This window comes from Agelaius tricolor, unplaced genomic scaffold, assembly GCF_023055355.1.
Source record: "Agelaius tricolor isolate 1412-34295 unplaced genomic scaffold, bAgeTri1.0.p SCAF_55, whole genome shotgun sequence".
Taxonomy (NCBI): Eukaryota; Metazoa; Chordata; class Aves; order Passeriformes; family Icteridae; genus Agelaius; species Agelaius tricolor.
The window spans coordinates 1,724,033-1,748,874 of NW_027269315.1; the positions used below are offsets into that span (position 1 = coordinate 1,724,033).

Genomic DNA, 24,842 nt, shown 5'->3' on the forward strand with positions numbered 1-24,842 from the left:
CCCCCCCCCCGCCATCAGCCCGGTCCTGGGGGCACCGGGACCCGCACCGGGGGGGCGGGGTGGGGATACGGGGAGAGCGGGGTCCCGGCTCTTCCGCCCCCGCCATGAGCACCGGGGACGCAGAGTCCCGACCGGGGGGGGGTCCCTGTGCTTCACGGGGGACGGGGACCCCCACACCGTCCCGGGGGGACAGGCTGAGCACCCCCGCACCGAGCCGGTATGGTCGGTACGGAGGCTGCCCCGGTGCTCGCAGGCTGGGCAGGGCACGGGACGGGGCGCGGGGAACCCGCGGGTGCTTTCCCACGTCCGTCTGTCCCCGGTGTCCGCTTGTCCGTCGCTGCTCGGCGCCACGGGACAGGAAGGATGCCCCCCGCTCCCAGGCAGGTACCGGCGGCCATCCCGGGGGTGCCGGGCAGCACCGGGCTCCCCGACGGCTGCGGGAACTGTTCCAGCGGCACCCCAGGACTGGGGGGATCCAGAGCACCGGGCCGCCGGACCGCCCTGGACTGCAGCAGAGAGGAGATGGAGGGAACTGGGGGGCTCGGGGCAGCGGACAGGGAGTGCGAGGACCGGAGAGTCCCGGGATGGAGCGGGGGAGGCGAGGGCCGTGGTTGCGCCCCGCCGCTGGTGGCACAGCCCCGGGCAGGGCCCTCCCAGCCGCGCCCCGGGGCCTCCCCGCGGCCGCTGACCTCAGCCCCGGGAGCCCCGACGGGGCGGAGGCCCGAGGGCGTGGACACGGCCCGGCCCGGCCGGGAACCGGGGCGGGGGAGTCGGGAGCGCCGTGCTGGAGCAGACCCCGGCTCGGCCCTGGGTTCCTCCCGGGCCGGGGGAAGGGGTGCGGGTGGGTGCCGGTGTGAGCCCCCCACCCCCGCCGCCGTCCCGGGGCTTTGTCCGTTCTTGAATTAAACTGGAGAGCGGCGGCCCCGGGCCGTGACGGGCCAGCGGGGCTAATCCGGCCCCGCATGACTGGTCCGGGGAAACCGCGGCGGGGGGATTACCCCCCCCGGTTCCCGCCCCAACGGGGGACTCAGCTCAGGGCCCCCGGCCCGTCGGGCCCCGCACTGGGGGCTTCACACCCACCCACAACCGGCCCGGGCGGGGGATGACGGGGACAGTCTTGTCCCAGGCGAGACCGGGCCAGCACCAGCCCTGCGTGCCCGTGTTCCGGCCGTGGGCACGTCCGGCCGCCACCATCCGAGCACCCCCTGCCCTTCCTTCTGTCCCCCGTCCCTCAATCCCTCCGCCCCCCGGTCCATCCCTACCTCCGACACCGGGTACCGGCCCAGACTGGGCTCTCCGGGGCAGCGGGAGCCGTGCGGGGCCGTGCCGCGCCCACGCGCGTTGTAGGCACCGTTCACGGGGGTCCGGGGTGCCACCGGCACAGCCCGGGACAACCCGGGCTCCAGCGGCTGGAAGAGGCTGTAGCCCCGTTCCACCGGGCACGGACTGGGACGGGACAGCGCTCCGTGGGCTCCGGAGGGGCGCCCAGCAGCCTCGACCGTCCCCGTCCCTGGGGACCGCACGTCGCGTACCCCGGAAAGCCCCAGGACGGTGTCCCCGTGCGCCCTGGGTTGTCACGGAGCTCTGCCTCCCCCGTGCGCCCGGGACTGTCCCGGGAGATCCCGTCACTCCTTGCCCCTGTGCACCCCGGGCTGTCCCGGGACATCCCGGGCTATCCCCGCTCCCTCCGTGCACCCGGAGCCGTCCGGGGCCGTCCCAGGTTATTCCGGGACCAGCTCCTCCTCGCACCGGGAGCTGTCGCGGGCCGTGCCGGGCTCCCCCCGCCGGTGCCGGTGCCGGTGCCTGTAGAACGTGTGCGCGGGACGGCGGGGAAGGCGGGGGGCGGCAGCCGGGAGCTCTGGGCACGGGGCCGGGGCGCAGCCACCCCGCCGGGCTAATCCGGGCCGTGACGGACAGCCCCGGCGCCGCCGCTCCCGCCGCCCCGTAAGAGATGCCGCAGCTCCGCCGCTCCCCATTGTTAGGGCGAGGACGCGGGGAGGCCCCGCGCGGCGGGACCGGCCCACGGGGACCCTCCGCGCCGCCCCTATAAGAGGGAAGGGGCTGGAAGATGCTCCCGGGTGCTGAGCGCTGTGCACCCGCCGCGCCGAGCCGAGTCCAGCCGTGCCGGCTCCCCGGGGAGCTGCCGGTACCGACTACCCGCACCGGGTACCGCGCACGCATCGCCGAGAGCCAACAGCGGTACCGACACCGAGTACCGCGCACAGAGTGCCGAGCGGCGGCTCCCCAGAACCGGCACCGCCAACGGAGCGCCCGACGCCGCGCTCCAGGGCCCGGTCAGCGTGCGCTGGGCACCGCACCCCCGACGCCGCGCCCCGGCCACCGGCTGCAGCCCGGTGGCGGCGGCGGTGCCGGCCCGCCCGCCCGCCCGGCGCTCCCCGCGTCCCCCCGCGGCCGTCCTCATCTCGGAGCCGCCCCGCGCGTCCGGAAACACGCGTGGATGTAGCGGCCGGGCCGGGGGCTCTGCGGCACCATAAATACCGGGACGGCCGCTCGCCCGCGCACTCTGCCGGGGCTCCCGGGGCCGGAGCCATGCGCGCCGCCGCGCTGGGGCTGGCGCTCCGGGCACTCTGGGCTCTGGCCCTCTCCTCCCTCTCCAACACGCTGGCAGTGAACAACAGCGGGCGGTGGTGGTGAGTCGGACAGCACCGGCACCGGCACCGGTACCGGCACCGGGGTGGTGAGGCGGGAGGGCGGGGCTGGCACAGGCACGGCGGGGACTGCCCTGTAGGCAGGAATGGGGCGTGTGGGGGGACACGGGGCTGCGACCCCCGTTTGGGATCCCTCCAGGGGATGCTGCGGTCGCACCCAGGAGCCTGCAGGGAGGTTGAGGTGAGGAGGGAGGCGCTGGGGACGCCTCGCTAGTGGTCACCATCCCCACCTGTGCCACAGGGGCATCATCAACGTGGCCTCGTCTACCAACCTGCTGACAGACTCCAAGAACGTGCAGCTGGTGCTGGACCCCAGCCTGCAGCTGCTGAGCCGAAAGCAGCGCAAGCTGATCCGGCAGAACCCCGGCATCCTGCACAGCGTCAGCTCCGGCCTCCAGACCGCCATCAAGGAGTGCAAGTGGCAGTTCCGCAACCGCCGCTGGAACTGCCCCACCTCCCAGGGCCCCAACATCTTCGGCAAAATCGTCAACAGGGGTGAGGCTGGGGGGAAGCACCGGGGTCCCCCAGACCTCCTCCACGCACCCCCAAGTTGGGATGCTCATCAAAGCAGCCCTGGTTTGCTATGGGGCATCACCAGCCCGTCGTGATGGAGGGTTGGGGGCGCCAGGGGGTACCCCCTCCCCATCCTGGCAGCATCCTGAGGCCCCGCTCCCTCCACAGGCTGCCGGGAGACAGCGTTCATCTTTGCCATCACCAGTGCTGGCGTGACACACTCGGTGGCCCGGTCGTGCTCGGAGGGGTCCATCGAGTCCTGCACCTGTGACTACCGGCGCCGCGGCCCTGGGGGCCCTGACTGGCACTGGGGGGGCTGCAGTGACAACATTGACTTCGGTCGCCTCTTTGGGAGGGAGTTTGTGGACTCCAGCGAGAAGGGCCGGGACCTGCGTTTCCTCATGAACCTGCACAACAACGAGGCCGGGCGCATGGTGAGGGTGCTGGGGGCTTGGTGAGGGCTCTGGGGTGGGCACAGAGATGAGCACGGCCACCAAGACCTTCAGCCTGTTCTGGGAACAGTTGGAGATGGGTTTCATTCTTGTCTTTGGGACGAGTGATGTCTGAGGGATGTGACACTACAGAAATGAGGGGTGTAGGAGCACAGTGGTCCCCAAGGGGGTCTCAGGCTGCTCACAAAACCCCAAATCCCCCTTTCCTTCCAGGCACAGAGATGAGCACAACCACCAAGACCTTCAGCCTGTTCTGGGAATAGTTGGAGATGGGTTTTGCACTTGTCTTTGGGACGAGTGATGTCTGAGTGATGTGACAGTGCAGAAATGAGGGGTGTGGAAGCACGGTGGTCCCCAGGGGGGTCCCCAGGCTGCTCACAAAGCTCCAAATTCCCCTTTCCTTCCAGACTGTCTTCTCAGAGATGCGCCAGGAGTGCAAGTGCCACGGCATGTCGGGCTCCTGCACCGTCCGCACCTGCTGGATGCGGCTGCCCACCTTCCGTGCCGTGGGCGACGTCCTCAAGGATCGCTTCGACGGCGCTTCCCGCGTCATCTACGGCAACAAGGGCAGCAACCGGGCATCGCGGGTGGAGCTGCACCACTTGGAGCCCGAGAACCCGGCCCACAAACCCCCCTCGCCCCACGACCTCGTCTACTTCGAGAAATCGCCCAATTTCTGCACCTACAGCGGGAAGATGGGCACGGCAGGCACGGCCGGGAGGTTCTGCAACAGCTCCTCACCGGGGCTGGACGGGTGCGAGCTGCTGTGCTGCGGGCGCGGGTACCGCACGCGCACCCAGCGCGTCACCGAGCGCTGCAACTGCACCTTCCACTGGTGCTGCCACGTCAGCTGCCTCAACTGCACCAACACCCAGGTGCTGCACGAGTGCCTGTGAGCTGCCCCAGGACCGCCCTGCCCGGCCCCGGAGGGGGTCAGCGCCACCCACCCCCCATGACGGGTGCCCGGCTGGATTGAAGGCACCCATGGGTGGGGGTGTGGATGTGTCCCAGGGACCCCCATCCTGCCATGGGTGGGCTCAGTGCCAAGCACCTTGCCGGCCACTCCCCGGCTCCACGGGGTCACTTCTTGCTGTAAATAAAATATTTATTGTGGACGGTTCGGTGCTGCCGCCCCCACCCTGCTTCGCTGGCCCCAGGCCCTGTTTTTTGTAATTAAAGATAATAATAATTAATAATAATTAATAATGATGATGCTTTGTTACAGGTGTCATTGATAGCCTTTAGAGAAGAATAAAGAATATATTTTTATCAGTCCTGCCCTGATTCGTGTCTGGGGGGGGACTGGGGGAAGGAGGGGGGACACCAATGCATCCCAAACTGTGGGATGTGCTGTCCATCTGTCCATCCATCACTTCTCCATCCCCTCACCTCCCCATTCCACGTCCATCAGCCTCTCTGTCTGCTGTCTGTCCATCTCTCTCCTCCTTCCCTCCACTGTCTGCCATCCCCTCCCCGCAGACCCCCTTCCTTCTCCCGCTGTGCCCGTCTCCATCGCAGCCGTTCCCGCCGCCGCCGCTCCCGGCCGGGCCCGTCCAATCCCCACGGCTGCGGCGCCCATCACCATGGCACCTTGACTGCAGCATCTCCGATGCTGGAATTTGCCGGGGCGGTCGGGCTGGTGCCGCCGAGGCCGGGAGTTGGGAGCGGCCCCGGGAGGTACAAGACGACAGACAGGGAATGAGCATCGTCCATCACCGCTACCGGCCGGGGCTGACGGCTCCCCTCGGCTCCGGGGGAAAAGCAGGGCCGGGGGAGGGCACTGGGGTTACCGGGGCAGGGGCCAGAGGGGACAGAGATGGCCACTGGCCCCACAAACAGCCCTACATCCATGTGTGACCACAAGAGAAATGATGTGGCAAAGGGGGGGGGTGGGTGCAGCTCTGTGGTTGGCAGGTGCTCTGCTGGCATGGGATGGGCACCTCTCTGGGACAGGCTTCCCTCCGGATGGGTATCCCTCTGGAATGGGCATCCCGTCAGAATGGGCATCCTCTTGGGACAGTCCTCCCACTGCAGTGGGCACCCCACCAGGATGGGAATTCAGCACGCAGGACATGCCCTGAGATGGGTTTTTCCCTGGGCTAAGCATCCCAAAGGGGTGGGCATATCCCCAGAAGGGGCATCCTTGGGAAGGGCATCCTTTTGGGACAGGCATCCCACGGGGATGGGCACAGGGTCCCACACATTCCCCCTGCATCGTGACTTCACACTTGGGGATATCAAAAACTCCCTTCCTGTGTCTGGGGGACACCCAGCCCGGTGCCCCGGGGGTCCCCAGAGCCTGGGCTCCCCCCCCAGAGCCGGGAACCTCTCGGGGCCCCTGAGGCTGCACCGCATCAAAGGCTGCGGGATGACGCTGCCACCACCCGAAATATCCCGCGGAGCCGATAGTGGAAAAGTTGATGTTTAGACTCAAAGGAGGGGGGGAAAAACACCCTGGGGGCCCCCGCCAAGGTCAAAACACAGCCCAGCGTGGAGAATAAAATACCAAAAGGCAAGGAAAACGCCTGGAAAGGAACACAGCCCGAAATAACCCTCCGAGCATCTCCCGCCTGCCGGGTTATCTGCCTGCTAAATTCTGCTCCTGCTTCAGCATGAAAATAGCCTGTTTTCCTGCGGTAGGAGTCAGGAATATAGATAATGACATTCTTATAAGTCACCTCTGTTACTCAGCTTTTCCTGTGTGTCCTGCTGGGCACCTCGGGCAGCCGCGACCCCCAGGTGGGCAGGGGCACCCTGGGCACGGGGCACAGACGTCCCCGGCTTGGACAAATATTCCTGGGTGCTGGAAATAGCTGCTGTGGGACAGAGGAGGGACAGGGCCGGCAGCAGGGCCAGGGAGGGGGCGGTGCCATCCTGCAGCAGGCTGTCACATCTGGGAAGCTGGGTAACAGCTGGATGGTGGCCACAAGCTGGGCCTGATGAGGGATGGGACAGCCCCGTTCAGGGATGGGGTGCAGGGGGGCTCTGCCTGGGGTTGTGGGACAGGATGACACACAGAAGTGCAGGACAGAGGGACAGGGGTGCTTCCAAGACAGAGGAAAGATGTCATTCCCAGAAATGTGGGACACTGGGACAGGACAGCGCCCAATGGTGCAGGACAGAGGGACACAGCCATGCCCAGGGGTGCAGGACACTGGAATGGTGACATTCCACAAAGTGCAGGACAGAAAGACAGGACAATGCCCAAAGTTTCTGGACAGAGGGACAGGAAGACACAGAGAGATGCAGAACAGAGCCGTGCCTAGAGGTGTGGGACAGAGGGATGGTGTCACTCCCAGAGGTGCGGGACAGAAGGACAGGACAGTGCCCAGAGGGGTAGGACAAAGGAATTGTGTCATTCCCAGAGGAGCAGGACAGGACAGGACAGTGCCCAGAATTGTGGGGCAGGAGGACCCTGTCATTTCCAGAAATGCAGGACAGAAGGACAGGACAGCATCCAGAGCTGCAGGACAGACAGACAGAGCTGTGCCCACCTGGCCCCATCCCACCTGCGGGACCGTCCCCATCCCCTCCCATCCCCTCCCATCCCCTGTCACCATCACCAGCGGCACAGCCCCGTCCCGGCTCCCCTCGCCTCCGGTCGATGCGGACCCGCGTCCCGCCAGCTCCCGGCTGGTCCGGCCGCCCCCTCCCATCCGCCGCATTCCTCCGGCGCGGGGCCAACGCGCCCAGCAACGGTGGCAGCGCTGGCCTCTAATCCCCGGGCATGCCAGCCCCGGGGGGACCGTCGCCGTCACCCACTCCCTGATAGGTGACCAATGCCCGAGACGAACAATTAGGGACAAAGCGGAGCCGCCGGGGGCTAACGCCGGCCTTCACGGGTGCCTTGTGCGGCATTCGGCGGGTTTAATGAATTGTCCATCAATCCTTTCAGCTCCGCTCGCCCGGGCTGGATTAATCTGAGAAGCCGCAGTGGGGAAGGAGCCGCTAAGCCTGTATTTATTACTCTGCCATTGTAACTAATTGAGGTAATTATCTGTGACTCCAACCCCGCGCAACAATGCCGCATTCACCGGACCCTTCCCACCGGCTCCTCGCACGGCCTGGGAGAGCCGGCACCGCGGGCAGGGACACGGGGACACTCTGGGGACGGTGGGATGGGGAGCGGGGTGTAACCAGGTGACACCGCGCTGCGGGGACACGGACAGTGCTGCTGGCACGCGTGGGATGTGGCACGGCTGGTGCCAGCTGCATGTGAGGGTCACGGCTCTGCGGGGACCAACAGCAGCACACACATGGACACAGATCTCTGGGGACATCATTGTCACACGAGGGTCACAGCTCGCTGCGCTGGCACATACATGGATGTGGTTCCTTTGGGACATGGCATGGCCAGTGCCAGCTGCACGTGTGGGTCACAGCTCTGCGGGGACACTGCCAATGGCAGCACACACATGGACGCAGATCTCTGGTGACACCGTTGTCACCAGAGTGTCACCAGTGACACACGAAGTTCACAGCTGGCTGGGGACACCGCCAGCACTGGCACATACATGGATGTGGCTCTTTTGGGACGTGGCATGGCCAGGGCCAGCTGCACGTGTGGGTGACAGCTCTGCGGGGACAATGCCAATGGCAGCACACACATGGACACAGATTTCTGGGGACATCATTGTCACACGAGGGTCACAGCTCGCTGCACTGGCACATACATGGTTGTGGTTCCTTTGGGACATGGCATGGCCAGTGCCAGCTGCATGTGAGGGTCACAGCTCTGTGGGGACAATGCCAACAGCAGTGCACACATGGACACAGATCTCTGGGGACATCATTGTCACCAATGACACATAAATGTCACAGCTTGCTGGGGACACCACCAGTGCTGGCACATACATGGACAGGGCTCCTTTGGGACATGGCATGGCCAGTGCCAGATGCACGTGTGGGTGACAGCTCTGTGGGGACAATGCCAATGGCAGCACACATGGACACAGATCTCTGGGGATACCATTGTCACATGAAGGTCACAGCCCACTGCACTGGCACATACATGGACGTAGTTCCTTAGGGACGTTGCCAACACCAGTGCCAGCTGCATGTGTGGGTGACAGCTCTGTGGGGACAATGCCAAAAACAGTGCACACATGGTGACACTCTGGGGACACCGTTGTCACTAGTGACACACGAAGGTCACAGCTGGCTGGGGACACTGCCAGCACTGGCACATACATGGATGTGGCTCTTTTGGGACATGGCATGGCCAGTGCCAGCTGCACGTGTGGGTCACGGCTCTGCAGGGACACTGCCAGCAGCAGCAGTGCACACATGGACACAGATCTCTGGGGACACCATTGTCACACGAAGGTCACAGCTGGCTGGGGACACCGCCAGAGCTGGCACATACATGGACAGGGCTCCTCTGGGACATTGCCAACACCAGTGACACATGAGACACGGCTCCCTGGGGACGCCAGTCACCACCAGTGACACACAGGGGTTGTGGCTGTCTGGGGACAGCAGCAGCAGCACACACACACACGGGGACAGGTCTGTGGTGACATCGCTGTCACAAGTGACACACAAGGCTCTCAGACACCACCAGCACCCACGACACATGTGGGTCACGGCTCTCTGGGAACACAGCCAGAGCTGGCACAGCCCTCTGGGGACACCACCGTCACCGGTGACACACGAGGGTCACAGCTCCCTGTGGGGACACCGCCAGCCCCGGTGACACACCGGACAGCGCCGGCACGGATGTCACACGTGGCTGACGGTTCTCTGGGGACACAGAACCGCTCCCGGGGCTGGCAGGACCCCCGGTGGCCTCCGGTGCCCCCCGGTGCCATCGGTCACCGGCTGCGCTGCGACATCTGGCGGCCACGGGCGACAGCGCGTCCCTCTCCGGGGGCTCCGGTACCGGGCGGGACCCCCCGGTCCCAGGCACTGACGCCCCCACGGGCTGAGCCCCCGGTGGCCCCGGGGGGACCCCAGACTGCGGCGAGGTTCGGGTGCCCCGGGGGTGCCGGGGGAAGGCGCTGGCGCCGGCGCAGCCCGAATTAGAAGGTGATTTTGGTGATTTTCCCGGCGGGGAGCGGCTTTGGGCAGGAGCTGATCCCACGGGAAGGGCAGCGCCGCTGCCCCCGCGTCTGGGACACCCCGCGCCACGCCGGGCACCGCGCCGGGGCATGACGAGCTGTGCTGGGCTGTGCCAGGCTGTGCTGAGCCGTGCCAGGCTGTACCAGCCTGTGCCAAGCCGTGTTAGTTTGTGCTGAGCCATACCAGGCTGTACCAGCCTGTGCCAAGCCGTGTTAGTTTGTGCTGAGCCGTGCCAGGCTGTACCAGCCCGTGCCAAGCTGTGTTAGTTTGTGCTGAGCCGTGCCAGGCTGTACCAGCCTGTGCCAAGCCGTGTTAGTTTGTGCTGAGCCGTGCCAGGCTGTACCAGCCTGTGCCAAGCCGTGTTAGTTTGTGCTGAGCCGTGCCAGGTTATACCAGCCTGTGCCAAGCCGTGTTAGTTTGTGTTGAGCTGTGCCAGGCTGTACCAGCCTGTGCCAAGCCGTGCCAAGTCGCAAAGAGCTGTTCTGGTGCTGGCCATGCCGTGCTGTGCCAAACTGAGCCATGCCAGGCTATGCTAAGTTGTGCCCAGCCGTGATGAGCCGTGCCAAACAGGCTGTGCCAAGCGTTCTGGGCTTTGCCAAGCCGTGCCGAGCTGTGCTGAGCCGTGTCAGGTGGCATCAGGCTGTGCCAGGCTCTGCCAGGCTGCCCTGAGCTGTTCCGAGCTGTTCCTTGCCATGCAAAGCCGTGCCAAGGCTGCTGAGTCGTGCTTGGCTCTTCTGGGCTTTGCCAAGCCATGCCAGGCTGCTGTGCCAAGTTGACCTGTGCCGAGCTGTGCCAGGCTATACCAAGCTGTGCCAAGATGTTCTGGGTCATACCAAGCCACATTCCAAACTGTGCCAGGCTGCATCGTGCCGTGACAATCCGTGGCTCGTACCACACTGTGCCAACCATCCTATGCCGTGCCAGGCTCTGCCAGGCTGCCCTGAGCTGTTCCGAGCTGTTCCTGGCCATTCAAAGCCGTGCCAAGGCTGCTGAGTTGAGCTTGGCTCTTCTGGGCTTTGCTAAGCCATGCCAGGCTGCTGTGCCAAGCTGTGCCAGGCTATACCAAGCTGGGTCAGACCAAGCCATGTTCCAAACTGTGCCAGGCAGTGCCAGGCTGCATCGTGCCGTGACCATCCATGGCTCGTACCACACCTTGCCAACCATCCTATGCCGTGCCAGGCCGTGCCAAGCCGTGCCAGGTGCCACCATACCGGGTGCAGGACCGCACCTGTGCCCTTGTGGCTCGGGCCAGAGCCAGGTGTGGGACTTGGATGCCACCCTGGCCACGCACCAGGACAGGGGACACATGGAGGGGGGGGTGACGTGGCCTTGGGGGTGCCCCCCCAGCCTACCGGGTGGCCTCGCTGCGGCAGCTGCCCCGTGCCGTGACCTCCGCGCCGGTGTCACCGGGATAATGACAGGGTCGCGCCGGGGGGGCGGGGGAGGAGCCGGTTTTAAATAACGCGCAAATTGGACACGATATTTGTGTGCGGTTTCCTGGGGCCGCGGGGATCCTCCCCCCTCGCTCCCCGCCCCTCCCCGCAGCGTGACTAAGAGGTGGCGGCTGTTTGGGGGGGACAGTGACTCACTGGGGGTCCCCCCCCTCCGGCCGTGACGTGGGGCTGGTGGCCCAGGGCCAGCCCTGCTGCGCTCACCCACTCATTATGGGGGATACGGGGGGAGCTGGCACGTCCTGCCCGTGTTGTGACGCACTGTGGTGGCCGCCGGGACACCCGGGACCTCCGGCTGACCCCGGCACCGTAACGGGGGGGTCGGGACACCGGGAATGTCGCGGGGGAGTGCCCGGACACCTGTGTGTCCTTGCTGGGGACGCCCCCTCCCCAACCTCACACAAACAGGGACGGAGGCAGCGCAGGGGATCCCGGAGCTTTTATTGGGGTCGGCCCATGGGAACTCCAGCCCCGAGCTCCACCCCCCGCCCCTGAGAACCACACCCAGTCAAGCCCCGCCCCACAAGCGCCACACCCCGTCAAGCCCCGCCTCTCAGGCCGGGGTGGGGCTGGCGGGGCCCGGGGGGGCTCCGGCGCTCTCCAGGCTGCTGCTGCTGCTGCTGTAGGCGCGGGGGTCTCGGCAGAGCCGCTGCCGGGAGCCCCCCACGCTGCTCTCGGCATCCGAGTCCGAGTCGGGCGCCGTGTGCCGGCGGATGCGGGACACGGCTTCCCGCAATGCCTGCGCGTACAGCACCGGCCGCCGCGGCGGGGGCCGCCCCCGGGCACCCCTGCAGCCCCCCGGGCTCTGCCACGGGCTGCGGGGGCTGCCGGAGGGCTCCCGGGGGGGCGAGGGCGCTGCACAAGGGCTGCCAAGCGCGGCGGGCACGGAAGGGCTGCGAGGAGGGGTGCCAGCCGCCAGGGGTGACGGTGCCCGGGCATAGCGGACCTGCTGGCGCTGCGGGGGCGGCACGTACTGAGCCCGGACCACCACACGGGTGGCATCGATGAGGACGTGTCCGCCCGTTCCCCGCTGCCCCCTCCCGCGCCCCGGTGCCGCCCCCCGCTCCCGGCCGGCTGCTGCCCGTGGCAGCGTCTGGCAGTGCCGGGGGCTGCCAGGCCCGCCTGGGGACGGCAGCGTCGCACGGGGCCACCGGTGCTTGGCCTCGGTGGCCGCCCGGGGCAGCGTGTGGCTCCAGGCGGCCGGCACAGCCCCCCGGGCCCGAGGAGCCGGCGGGGGGCTGCGGGGTCCCCTCGGCGGGCGGAGCTGGAGGGTGCGGTGGGGACCGTCATAGGCGGGGGGTGCGATGTAAGGGGGGGGTCCCCCACGGCGGGCGTGGGCCGCCTGCACCCGCTGCATGTGCACCTCGTAGGTGGGGGGGCCCGGCTTGTCCCCCGACACCGGGGGCCGAGGTGTGGGCACAGGGTGACCCCCCCAGGGTCCGCTGCTGCCCCCCGGCCCCTCAAGCTGTGGTGGAGGGCAGGGGGTGGGGGGTACCCGGGGCCGGGTGGTGAAGTCCTGCAGGCGACAAGGGGGGTTGGAGGGCACTGGGGGCCAGGGGGGGGCCAGCTCGGCCACAAAGCGTTTCTCCAGGTACCTGCAAGACAGAGAGGGGAGTGAGGGGAGCAGGGCAGGGGAGCAGGGGAGGGGAGCAGGACGGACCCCCCCCTCCCCACCTTGCGGTCCCCACTCACGCGTACTCCCCGGCGATGCGGCGGTAGGTCCAGGGCGGCTCGGGCCAGCAGCCCGCGGCCATGCCGGCACCAGCCGGGCTGCAACACGCCACCGTGTCGATCTCCACCAGCACCAGCTTGGTCCGCTCGCAGATCCGCAGGCGCCCCGCACCACCCCGCTCCGGACCCCCCAGCATGGCCCCGGCCGACAGGGGGGTCCCCACGATGGCGGGGGGGGGCTCAGCGGAGCCTCGGAGGAGCCACCGGCCCGCCCACACGCACCCACCTGCCGCACGTGTGCCCCCGGTGCCCCCGTGTCCCGCCCGGTGCCACCTCGGGCCACGCTGACCCCCGGGGGACCGGCGCAGCGCGGGGACCCCACCGGCCGTCCCAGGGGTGTCGTGTGTCGCGTGTGTGTGTTTGTGTGTCCCCCCCCAGCACCCTCCCGCCCCGCGGGATCCCTTCCCCCCCTGCGACAAGCAGGCGATGGCGGGTTTGGCACCGAGCGCTGCAGCCCACGCGGGCTCCGAGCGGAGCTTAGCAACCCTCCGGCGGCGGCATGGCAACCGGCACGGCCCCCCTCCCGAGTCCCCCGTGCCCCCCGGTACCTGCCCGGCGCTCACCTCGCTCCGCAGCCTCTGCCGGAGCCCGGCACTGGCACGGACACGGTCCCCGGGCCGGCCGTCCCCTCCCCGCCAGGAATGTGCCTCGCTCAGCACGGCCGGGCCTCGCACCTCCCCTGCGGACACCGGCTGCAAACTCCGGTGTCCCGGCTGCCCGCGACCCCCGGCAGCCCCCCCGGGCACCCCAACATCCAGCTGCTCCCCCTCAACCTCCCCCAGCCCCTGCCCGACTCCCCCCCCTGCTCACCGTGGTGCCCACCACAGGGTCCCCATGTCCTGCCAGGTCCCCATCTCTGTCCCATCCCCAATCCTGGCCTTTTAGAAAAGCCACAGGCGTAACAAACAGGGATTTAGGGTCTGGGCGAGCTCAGCAGATTCCCCTTTCCCACATCCCCTCCCCACACACTCCCCGTGATGCCCTGGCCGATGCCCCCCGTGCCCTGCACGGAGCCAGGGGTGGTGCCAGGTCTGTGTTTATTCGTGGTTTCTCCTCACACACGAAGCGGTGGCGGGTGTGGGGGACCCTGGGGGGAGACCCCCGGGGGGCGTGGGGGGGTCCCTGGGCCGGGTGGGCTTCACCAAACCCAGGGAGAGGGCGCAGGGTGACAGGGACGAGAGGCCACACAGGAACAGCCCTGGCATGGCTAAGGGTGACCCCCAGGGGGACCAAGGGCTGCCCCCATCACCCCACACGGCTTTGGGGTGCAGGGCAGGGCATGGGGGGGGGGCTGTGGGCTCCCCCCACCCAGGGAAAGGCAGCAGGGGCTGCCCCAGGGCTGGGGGTTATTGCTGGATGCTGCTGGTGAGTGGGGGCATCCCCCGGGTGTCCCCACCAGCCCGGGGTGGGGGGGGGCACAGTGATACAGGAGAAGAGAATGGGGGGGTTGGGAGGGCTGAACCCCCCCCTCCCACCCCAAAACTGCCTCAGGGGCCCTGGGGGAGGACCAGGGCTTGCAGGATGTCCGAGAGGGAGACGATCCCTTTAACCACATCGCTCTCATCCACCACCACCAGCCGGTGGACCTGGGGAAGGGGGGACACAGGGAGGGGCTGAGGGGGTGCAGGGACCTCGGTCTCCCCCCAGAGACCCCCCCCAGCAGCCCGGGACTGTTACCTCAGCCTCCACCAGGCGGTTGATGATGGTTTCCAGCGTTTCGTGCTTGTAACACTTGAGAACCCCCTCGAAGTAGTGGGAGCGGTGCTGCAGCGCCCGCGTCACCGTCACGTCCAGGTTGTTGTAGGTTTTCTCAGCTGCCAGGTTCTGGGGCAGGGACAAACGTTGGGGACACATTAGGAGACCCCCACCACCCCACAGTGTCCCCCCAGCCCAGGATTTCCCCTCATTCCAGGATTTTCCCCCATTCCAGGATTTTACCCCCCCCAGCCCAGGATTTTCCCACCCAGTCCAGGATTTTTCCCTCCCCAGCCCAGGATTTTCCCCCCAGCCCAGGATTTTCCCCTCGGCCCAGGACTTCCCCCCATTCCAGGATTTTCCCCCCATTCCAGGATTTCCCCCCATTCCAGGATTTCCCCCCATTCCAGGATTTTCCCCCCAGCCCAGGATTTTCCCCAAGCCCAGGATTTTCCCCTCAGCCCAGCATTTTACCCCCAGCCCAGGATTTCCCCCATCCCAGGATTTTCCCCCCAGCCCAGGATTTCCCCCAGCCCAGGATTTCTCCCCAGCCCAAGATTTTCCCCCCATTCCAGGATTTTCCCCCCATTCCAGGATTTCCCCCCATTCCAGGATTTCCCCCCCCATTCCAGGATTTTCCCCCCAGCCCAGGATTTTCCCCAAGCCCAGGATTTTCCCCTCAGCCCAGCATTTTACCCCCAGCCCAGGATTTCCCCCAGCCCAGGATTTCCCCCCAGCCCAGGATTTTCCCCCCAGCCCAGGGTTTTCCCCCATCAGCACTCACAATAACATCGAATTTGGAGTAGATGTCCACCACACGCCCTGGGGAGGAAGAGGAGCAGCTCAGCCAAGCTCAGGGTGCTCAGGAGGGGACACAGCTCCCAAGGAGGCCACTTGGGGACATCCAGAGTGAGGACAGGACACCCTTACCCGAGTCATCCACCACGGGCAGGGCAGAGACGCGGTGCTGCACGAAGATGCCCAGGGCAACGTAGATGGGGGTGCTGGTGCCAACCACGGCGATGTTCCTGTAGGTGCCAATCTGCAGCTCCTCCAACGTCCGTGCCATGAACTCAGGCTTGGGCACCTCTGAGATCTGAGGGGACAGTGAGGGCACAGGGCTGAGCCCAGGCCTGGCGGGGGAAGCACAGAGAGTTGGGGTGCAGAGCAAGGGGGGTTTGTGGGACCCCCAGGTATGGGTGGTGGGGAGGGTCCATGCAGAGTCCTGGGGGTCCTCTGGCACTGCAGGGTGTGGTGAGGCACCCAGAGCTGTGCCCACCCAGAGCTGGTGGTACCTGGTGTGCAGGGACCTGGCACAGCCCAGGCTGGGGGTTTCAGAGTGATCCCTGCAGCAGCCAAGGGTTCTGGGGCAGATTTTGGCACAGCCTGAGTTGGGGGTCTCAGGGCAGGCCCTGGCACAGGGAGCTGGCACAGCCTGGGCTGGCACTTTGTACAGCCTGGACTGGCAGTCCCAAGGTAGCTCCTGGGCCTGGCACAGCCCAGACTGGGGGTTTCAGAGTGACCCCTGCAGCAGCCAAAGATTCTGGGGCAGATTTTGGCACGGCCTGAGATGTGGTCTCAGGGCAGGCCCTGGCACAGGGAGCTGGCACAACCTGGGCTGGCACTTGGTACCACCTGGGCTGGGGGTCCCAGGGTAGCACCTGGCACAGGGAGCTGGCACAGCCTGGGCTGGCACTTGGTACCACCTGGACTGGGAGTCCCAGGGTAGCTCCTGGGCCTGGCACAGCCTGGGCTGGCACTTGGTACCACCTGGACTGGGAGTCCCAAGGTAGCTCCTGGGCCTGGCATAGCCTGGGTTGGCACTTGGTACCACCTGGACTGGGGGTCCCAGGGCAGCACCTGGGCCTGGCACAGCCCAGGCTGGGGGTCCCAGTGTGGCCCTGGCACAGCCCAAACTGAGGGTCCTGATCTGGCCCCCACCATCACCAAGGGGCAGAGACTTACAAAGAGCTTGAGGAACTTGAGGATGCGTTTGTGGGTGAGGATGTAGAGCGTGTTGCCCGAGTCGGGGTCGATGACGGGCAGGCGATGGATCTTGTTCCGGATCAGGGAGGAGACGGCGTCAAACAGGCTGTGGGGGGTAAGGGACGGGGGATTTGGGGTGTTCCTGGCAGTGCCACCACCGGCTGTGCCCCTCTCCCTGCCCCCCGGGGTACCTGGCATTGGGGGAAATGCACACCAGTGGCTTGAAGGAGTCCTGCAGATAAACCTCTGTGGGGAGAGGGGTGGGTGAGGGGATGGGGGGGTGGGACATGCCAGGAAGGCCAGCAGTGACCCCCCCTCACCTCTCCACGTCTCTATTTTATGTTCCTCCAGCTCATAGATCTGCACCTGTGAGGAGGAGGAGGAGGAGGAGGAGGAGGAGAAACCCAGATCAGCCACCCAGGGTCAGGTGGGGCAGGCAGAGCCCGACCTGAGCCCCCCAGCAGACCCCAGCCCTCACCATGGGGGATTTGTAGTAGCGGTGCAGGATGTTGATGAAGTCCGTGATGGTCAGCATTCCTGGGGGGCAGGCAGGGTGAGGAGGGTCCTGCCAGCCCCCCTCAGCCTCCAGAGACCCCCAGACCCCTTTGCTCACCTACAAAACTTTGCTTTTTGCTGTCCCAGAGTGGGGCTGCCCGGACACCGTTGGTGACCAGCGCAAAGAACGCCTTCTTCACCTGCAGGCACGGGGGTCAGGGAGCCCCAAAAGTGCCTCCCCAGCCCCAAAAGTGCCTCCCCGGCCCCAAAAGTGCCCCCCCCGACCCCAAAAGTGCCCTCCTGGCCCTGGCACACCTGCAGGGATGTGTCGAAGACGACCAGTTTGGAGCTGGTGGGGATCAGGTCGTAGCAGCGATGGGATTTCATGAAGGCGGTGTAGGCACCGCGGTGAGTGTCCCCTGGGGTGGCAGCGTCAGGGGGCACCCCGAGACCTGGAGAACCCCAAAACCCGGGACATCCCCAATCCCGGGACACCCCCAGTCCCAGACACCCCGAATCCTGTGGCACCCCCAATCCCGGGACACCCCAAAACCTGGAGAACCCCAAAACCCGGGACACCCCCAATCCCAGACACCCCGAATCCTGTGGCACCCCCAATCCCGGGACACCCCAAAATCCTCTGACACCCCAAATCCTGGGACACACCAATACTCGGGATACTCCAAATCCCGGGCCACACCACAAACCCTTGAATGCCCCAAATCCCGGGACACACCAATAGCCGGGATACCCCAAATTCCGGGACACCCCAAACCCTCCAATGTCCCAAGTCCCGTTTCACTCCCAATTCCGGGACACCCAGCTCAGGGCTCCGGGACACCCCAAATTCCTCTGACACCTCAAGTCCCGGGACACACCAATAGCCGGGATACCCCAAATCCCGAGACACCCCAAAATCCTTTGACACCCCAAATTCCGGGACACCCCAGACCCTGGAATGCCCAAAATCCTGGGACACAACAATACCCGGGATATCCCCAATCCCAGGACATCCCAGACCCTCGAATGCCCCAAATCCCGGGACATCCCAAACCCTTGAATGCCCCAAATTCCATTTCACTCCCACTTCTGGGACACCCAGCTCAGGGCTCCGGGACACCCCAAACTTCGGGATATCCCCGGCCATGAAGCATCCCAAATCCTGGACACCCAGCTCCGGGCTCCCCCAGACTCCGAGACCGGAACCCCCCGGCCGCTGCAGCCCTCGGGACACCCAGATCACCGCGTCCCCTCCCGTGCCGGAGCTCCCCCGGTATCACCTTCCAGCTCCGCCGGGCTCTCGGCGGCCGGGCCCGGGCCGGGGCCGGGGTCAGGCTCGGGGCCGGGATCCTGGGGACAGACGGGGTCGGTCAGAGTGGCCGCGGTCCCGGTGCCCGACCCCCGGTGTCCCCCCAGCCCCGCTGTCCCTCTCACAACCTCCATGGGTCCCGCTCGGTCCCGAGGCGCCGCTGCCCCGCTTCCGCCCGGCTCCGGCCCCGCGCTCGCCCGGTCCCCGGTCCCGCTTCCGTTCGGTCCCCGGTCCCGCTTCCTCGTGGCTTCCGGCTCCGCTTCCCCCCGGTTCCCGTCACGGTTCGTGCCCCGCTTCCGCCCGGTTCGTGCCCCGCTTCCGCCCGGTCCCCGTCCCGCTTCCGCCCGTTCTCGGTCCCGCTTCCGCCCGGTCCCCGTCCCGCTTCCGCCCGGTCCCTGTCCCGCTTCCGCCCGGTTCCCGTCACGGTTCGTGCCCGCTTCCGTCCGGTTCCCGGAACCACTCCGGCCCCGTTCTCGGTCCCGGTTCCTGCCCTGCTTCCGCCCGGTCACTCCCGCCCCATTCCCGGTCCCGTTCGGTTCCCGGTCTCAGTTCCGCTCGGCTCCCGGTCCCGGTTGCTGCCCTGCTCCCACCTGGTTCTCGGAACCACTCACGCCCCGTTCCCGGTCCCGGTTCCACTCGGTTCCCGGTTCCGCCCGGTTCTCGGAACCACTCCCGCTGCCGGTCCCGGTTCCTGCCCTGCTTCTGCCTGGCTCCCGGAGCCAGTCCGGCCCCATCCCCGGTCCCGGTTCCACTCGGTTCCTGGTACCACTCCTGCCCCGGTCCCGGTCCCGGCCACCGGGAGCCCTTCCCCTCCCGCCATGTCAACTATCCCCGGGGACACACCGGGGATGGCCCGGGGGGGACACACGGACATGGGGTCCCGGGACAGGACGGGGGTGGGACAGACGGACATGGGGGCCCGGGACACACGGACATGGGGTCCCAGGACAGGAGGGGTTGAGGACACACGGACATGGAGTCCTTGGGACAGGAGAGGGGTGGGACACACACGAGGGTCCCCAGGGGTGGGGACAGCTCTGGGTGACCCAGGGCAGGATCGCTGATTTTGGGGACAGACACCTTGGCTGGGGGGACACAGCAAGGACCGAGCAGGACCGAGCTGTCCTCGATTGACCCCGTTGTCACCACTGTCCCCTCCCAGACCACCCCCCCAGCACCCCCCGGATGGATCAGGCGGCCTCGGCTTCTCACGCGCTTTATTTAAAATAACATCCAGTGGTTCCGGTATTGGTAAAAACGGGATTTCTACACGCCCCGGCCTATGTACAGCTCTGAAAGTTAAATTTCTCGTATATTTTCTGTTAAAACTTTCTCATCCCCCCCCACTCGCGCTTTTCCTCTGTTTGTTTTTTTTTTTTTTTTTTTTTTTACTTTTTTAAAATTTTCTTTTTTTTAAAGATTTTTACCTTAAACTTTTTTTTTTTTTCGTTTCGGATTTTTTTAAGGGTTTTTTTTTTTTTGTGGTTTTTTTTTTGTTTTTTTTTTTTTTGCAGCTTTGACGAGTTTGCGGAAGCAGCTTTTCAAGATCGGGCCCCGGCCCCCTCACTGCACCGGGGCGGGGGAGAGGCGGGGGGCACCACCCCCATCAGACCCGACCCCCCCTCCTCATTGCCAGGAGGAGCAGGAGGGTCCCTCCCTCCCTCCCTCCCTTCCTTCCCCGCGCCGTGTTTGTGCGTTAAGAGATCCCGGCGCCCCCCGGGAGTGGGGAGGGGGCGGGCAGGGACCCCCGGGGTGGGGTGGGGTGGGGTGGGGGGGTCGGGGGTGTTAATGCCCACTCGCTGCTTCGCTCTCCGAGGCCGCCCCTGCCTGGCAGGAGGTTCCAGAGAGAGACCCCCCTCCCATCCCCACCCTCACACCTCGGAGATTGGGTTTAAAAAAACCCCCCCCACGCCGTTTTTTTTTTTTTCTTTTTTTTTCTTTTTGCCCCTGCACCCCAAATCTCAGCCCAGCAGAGCACAAAGAGCCCCCCCCCCAGCCCCGTCTAGTATATACAATATAAGGTATAAATAGATAAATAACCTTCCCCCCCCCAGTGCAGCCCCAGCTGGGAGGGCCAAGGGTGAGCGGTGGGGGGGGGCTCCATCCAGCCCCTCCAGCCACGTGTGGGGAAGGAGGGGTCCCCACCAGCCCCTCCAGCCCCCCACCAGAGCTGGGGGAGTGGGTCTGACCCCCCCCTCGCCCTCTCCCCATCCCCACCTCACACCTTGGCACGTCACACGGCTGGGACCTCCTGAGAGGGGTGGGGGACAAGGAGGGGGTGTCCCTGTGTCCCCCCTCCAAGGTGTCCTGGAGGAGGGGGACACGGGGAAGCCACATCCTCTGAGGGAGAGGGAAAGACCCCCCCACTTTGGGAGGCAGGTTGGGATGGAGGAGGGGGGCTCACATTTAAAAACAACAACAAATAAAAAGAAACAAATCTAACACTTAAAATGAGGTAGGTTTGGGTGCAGAAGCTCCTTGTGTCTGTCGGGGTCTTGGCTGCATCCCGCCGCCGCTCCGGGGTTCTCGTCCACACGCACAAACAAAACAAAACAAAACAAAACAAAAAAAAAAAAGAAATCAAAAAGGAACCGAGAGCGAGCTCTGGCCGCCACCACGCTGGGCGGGGCAGAGCCCGGATTGTCGAGCTCAAGGAGTCTGTGTTACCTTGGTAATTAGCGAGCAAATATTATTAGTTTCTAAAAAAAAAAAAAACAAAAAACAAAAAAAAGGACCAAAAAAAAAACCAACCAAAAAATAAAATAAAATAAAATAAAATAATCGTTATATCCAGACCGGCTCCGCACAATCGCTCCAGCCACGCTGGGCCTGGCGCTGCTCCCCCCGCCGTGGCTCTCCCACGAGGGAGGCAGGCAGGGGGTGGTGAAGGGGGCGTTTCTGAGCCCCCCCCCACTCCTTTTTTTTTCTCCTCGCAGGACGAAGCAAAGAAAACCCTGAGTTGCCAGTTCATCTGTCTGTCCGTCCGTCCCGCTCGGGCAGGGCCGGCAGCGCTGCAGCCGCTGCTCTCCCTCCGTGCCCGGCCGCCCCTGGCACCTCCTGCAGCCCTGGGGGCGCTCGGCGAGGTCTCTGAGGCGGGGGTGGCAGCCCCCAGCCCCCTTTTTTTCCCAGTTAGTTCATCCACTTCCTGCAATTCCAAGCTCCACAGTGGCAGGGGATCTTGTGCTGATCGTCCTCGAAGTCGAACTGGTAGTCGTAGGTGAGCTGGGAGGGAGTGGGGGAGTCACTCAAAGCACAGAGCTCAGCCCTGCCACCTCCAGCCCCCCCTCCCTGGGTCCCCTGTCGCACCCATCTTTTATGAAAAATCCTTTTCTATTAAGATTTTTCCTCCTGAGAAGCTGAGAAGCCTCAGGAACAAAATGTAAACATTGATTATCTGCTGCTGTGGAATGCAACACGTGCATCTGTGACTGGCACATGTTGGATGTTTGTGATTAATGGCCAATCACAGCCTAGCTGGCTCGGACAGAGAGCCTGAGCCACAAACCTTTGTTATCATTCTTTGCTATTCTATTCTTAGCCAGCCTTCTGATGAGAACCTTTTTTTCTATTTTTATAATGTAATATAAGAATGTAATGTAATGTAATATATATGATAAAATAATAAATGTAATATAGATGATATAATGTAATATATATGATATGTAATATATATGATAAAATGTAAATATATGATAATGTAATATATATGATAAAATGCAATATGTAATATACATGCAATATATATGATAAATGTAATGTAATATGTAATAATGTAATATATATGATAAAATAATAATGTAATGTAATATATATGATAATGCCCACTCGTATGTAATATATGTGATATATGTAATGTAATATATGTAATATGTAATGTAATGTAATATATAATATAATGTAATATATATGATGTAACGTAATATATAATGTAATGTAATATATATGATAAAATGCAGTATGTAATATACATGCAATATATATGATAAATGTAATGTAATATGTAATAATGTAATATATATGATAAAATAATAATGTAATGTAATATATATGATAATGCCCACTCGTATGTAATATATATGATATATGTAATGTAATATATGTAATATGTAATATAATGTAATGTAATATATAATATAATGTAATATATATGATGTAACGTAATATAAAATGTAATGCAATATATATGATAAAATAATAAATGTAATGTAATATAGATGATATAATGTAATATACATGATATGTAATATATGTGATAAACGTAATATATATGATAATGTAATATATATGATAAAATGCAATATGTAATATACATGCAATAGATATGATAAATGTAATGTAATATGTAATAATGTAATATATATGATGTAACGTAATATACAATGTAATGTAATATATATGATGTAACGTAATATACAATGTAATGTAATATATACGATAAAATAATAAATCAAGCCTTCTGAAACACGGAGTCAGATCCTCATCTCTTCCCTCATCCAAGAACCCCTGTGAACACGGTCACAGTCCCCCAGGACCCCCTGAGCACCCCCTCAGTCCCTCACTGACCTCCTCCCCCTTGGGGATGCGCCGGCTGGAGATGATGATGATCTTGTCCTCCTTGTCGAAGGTCACGACTTCGGCCACGCAGTTCGGGGCACACGAGTGGTTGATGTACCTGGGGGACGAGCAGGGGTCAGCACCAACCCAGGGGCAGGACAGACGGACGCCGTGGCTCCCTCTGGGGGTGTGCCACCCCCCCAAAGCCCCCGCTGTGCTCACCTGGCCGGGCCCCCCGTCAGCGTGGCGTCAATGACGTGCTCGTTGTTGATGCGGAACATGTAAATGCCGCGGTTCTGCCGTGGAGAGAAGAGGGGGTTCAGGGGTGCACTGAGGTCCCCACATCCCACCTGAGTTGACATCCACCACCCCAGGTCCTACTGGAGACCCTCAAATCCCATATGAGTCCCTCCACATCCCACCTGAGTCACTCCATGTCCTACCAGAGCTCCCAAAATCCCATCTGAGACCCTACCAGATCCCTTGATATCCCTCTCAAGTCTCTCCACGTCCTGAGTCCCCACGTGTCCTGCCAGAACCTTCAACATCCCACCCAAATTCACTCTCATCTCCCCTGAGCCCCCAAAATCCCATCTGACTTCTCCCATGTCCTTCTCCATGCTGCATCAGAGCCTACAATGTCCCATAAAGTCCACTCTCATCCCACCTGAGCCCCCATCCCACCTGACTCCTCCTATGTCCTTCTCAGAGTCCCTCCATGTTCCACCAGAGCCTTCAACATCCCCCAAGTCCAGTCACATCCCACCTGAGCCCCGAACATCCCTGATTCTTCCCATGTCCTTCTCAGAGTCCCTCCATGTTCCAACTGAGCCCCCAACATCCCATCTGACTCCTTCCATTTCCTTCTCAAAGTCCTTCCATGTTCCCACCAGAGCCTACAACATCCCACCCAAGTCCACTCTCATCCCACCCGAACCCCTGGCATCCCATCTGACTCCTCTCATGTTCCAGAGCCCACAACGTCTCACCCAAGTCCACTCACATCCCACCTGAGCCCCCAGCATCCCATCTGACTCCTCCTATGTCCTTCTCCATGTTCCACCAGAGCCCACAATGTCCCACCCAAGTCCTCTCACATCCCATCTGACTCCTCCCATGTCCTTCTCAGGGTCACTCCATGTTCCACCAGAGCCCAAAACATTCCCCTCAAGTCCTGAGCCCCCAGCATCCCCTCTAACTCCTCCCATGTTCTTCTCCATGCTCCACCCAAGCCCCCAACATCCCATCTGACTCCCCCATGTCCTTCTCAGTCCCTCCATGCTCCACCAACGTCCCACCCAAGTCCCTCCACATCTCGCCTGAGCCCCCACACAAGCCCCCAGCACCCCAGCAGAGCCCCACCTGCTCCTCATAGATCTTCTCCCGCCTGTTGGCCACCTCGTTGCGGATGATGGTGCCGATGTACTCGATGACCATCGTGTGCTTCTCGATGTCCTTGGCCGCGTAGAGCCCCAGCCCCTGGATGCGGGACCGCGCCAGGTACACGTTGTTTTTCCACTCCGTCTTCAGGCGCCGGTACTGGGAGGACTTGGAGTGCACAAACTGTTTGCTGTAGGGCGTGTTGGTCTCACCCGTGAACGTGCTCTGGTAGGCCTTGGACATGCTTGTGCTGTTCAGGGTGTGGGGCCTTTCAGGGGAGGGGGATAAGAAGGGTTAGAGATGAGAGATCCTCAGGGATCTCAGCTCCCCTGGTGGATCCCAGCTCTCCTGGTGGATCCCAGCCTCGCTTACCGCTTGTAGTGGGTGAGGATCTTGGGCTCAGAGCGGGCACAGCCGGTGGGATTGATCATCAAGGGCAGCTCCATCAGAGGATGGCGCCCATAGCGGAACAGATAATTCTGGCAGCTCTCCACGCCCGGCAGCTGCAGAGGGGGACATGGAGAAGGGGTCAAGAGGCAGCAGCAGA

General features: G+C 63.1%; 4 protein-coding genes across 10 annotated transcripts in view; 1 reads left to right on the forward strand and 3 right to left on the reverse strand.

Annotated features, from left to right (window-relative positions):
- Positions 1–1,204: 1,204 nt before the first annotated feature.
- Positions 1,205–4,906, forward strand: WNT1 (Wnt family member 1). Its single transcript, XM_071456129.1, has 4 exons — positions 1,205–2,651; positions 2,911–3,164; positions 3,351–3,616; positions 4,042–4,906. The coding sequence occupies exons 1-4, from the start codon at positions 2,551–2,553 to the stop codon at positions 4,528–4,530; spliced, it is 1,110 nt and encodes a 369-aa protein (XP_071312230.1). The 5' UTR covers positions 1,205–2,550; the 3' UTR covers positions 4,531–4,906.
- A 6,661-nt stretch (positions 4,907–11,567) lies between these two features.
- Positions 11,568–13,268, reverse strand: DDN (dendrin). The gene is made up of 2 exons (XM_071456115.1): positions 12,838–13,268; positions 11,568–12,740 (listed from the first exon to the last, which is right to left on the reverse strand). Exons 1-2 carry the CDS (start codon positions 13,011–13,013, stop codon positions 11,699–11,701), a joined length of 1,218 nt encoding a protein of 405 aa, XP_071312216.1. The 5' UTR covers positions 13,014–13,268; the 3' UTR covers positions 11,568–11,698.
- Positions 13,269–13,896: 628 nt separating this feature from the next.
- Positions 13,897–19,193, reverse strand: PRKAG1 (protein kinase AMP-activated non-catalytic subunit gamma 1). 3 transcript variants are annotated; one of them, XM_071456132.1, is made up of 12 exons: positions 18,490–19,185; positions 18,333–18,402; positions 17,368–17,471; positions 17,171–17,252; positions 17,036–17,094; positions 16,878–16,923; positions 16,749–16,803; positions 16,537–16,663; positions 15,502–15,667; positions 15,356–15,393; positions 14,554–14,700; positions 13,897–14,462 (listed from the first exon to the last, which is right to left on the reverse strand). In XM_071456132.1, exons 1-12 carry the CDS (start codon positions 18,493–18,495, stop codon positions 14,364–14,366), a joined length of 999 nt encoding a protein of 332 aa, XP_071312233.1. In that variant the 5' UTR covers positions 18,496–19,185; the 3' UTR covers positions 13,897–14,363. The 3 variants fall into 3 exon arrangements, with proteins under 3 accessions (XP_071312233.1, XP_071312232.1, XP_071312231.1); XM_071456131.1 differs by having other exon boundaries at positions 17,368–17,504; XM_071456130.1 differs by lacking the exon at positions 16,749–16,803 and having other exon boundaries at positions 16,537–16,748; positions 17,368–17,504; positions 18,490–19,193.
- A 370-nt stretch (positions 19,194–19,563) lies between these two features.
- The window catches only part of KMT2D (lysine methyltransferase 2D), a 32,707-nt gene continuing 27,428 nt past the window's right edge, over positions 19,564–24,842 (reverse strand). For all 5 annotated transcript variants that reach the window (XM_071456024.1, XM_071456021.1, XM_071456022.1 and 2 more), the window contains 5 exons: positions 24,668–24,798; positions 24,278–24,563; positions 23,138–23,211; positions 22,925–23,033; positions 19,564–21,583 (listed from right to left, as the gene is read on the reverse strand). In XM_071456024.1, coding sequence (XP_071312125.1) covers positions 21,491–21,583; positions 22,925–23,033; positions 23,138–23,211; positions 24,278–24,563; positions 24,668–24,798 — 693 coding nt within the window. In that variant the 3' untranslated portion in view covers positions 19,564–21,490. The remainder of the gene's footprint in view (positions 21,584–22,924; positions 23,034–23,137; positions 23,212–24,277; positions 24,564–24,667; positions 24,799–24,842) is intronic.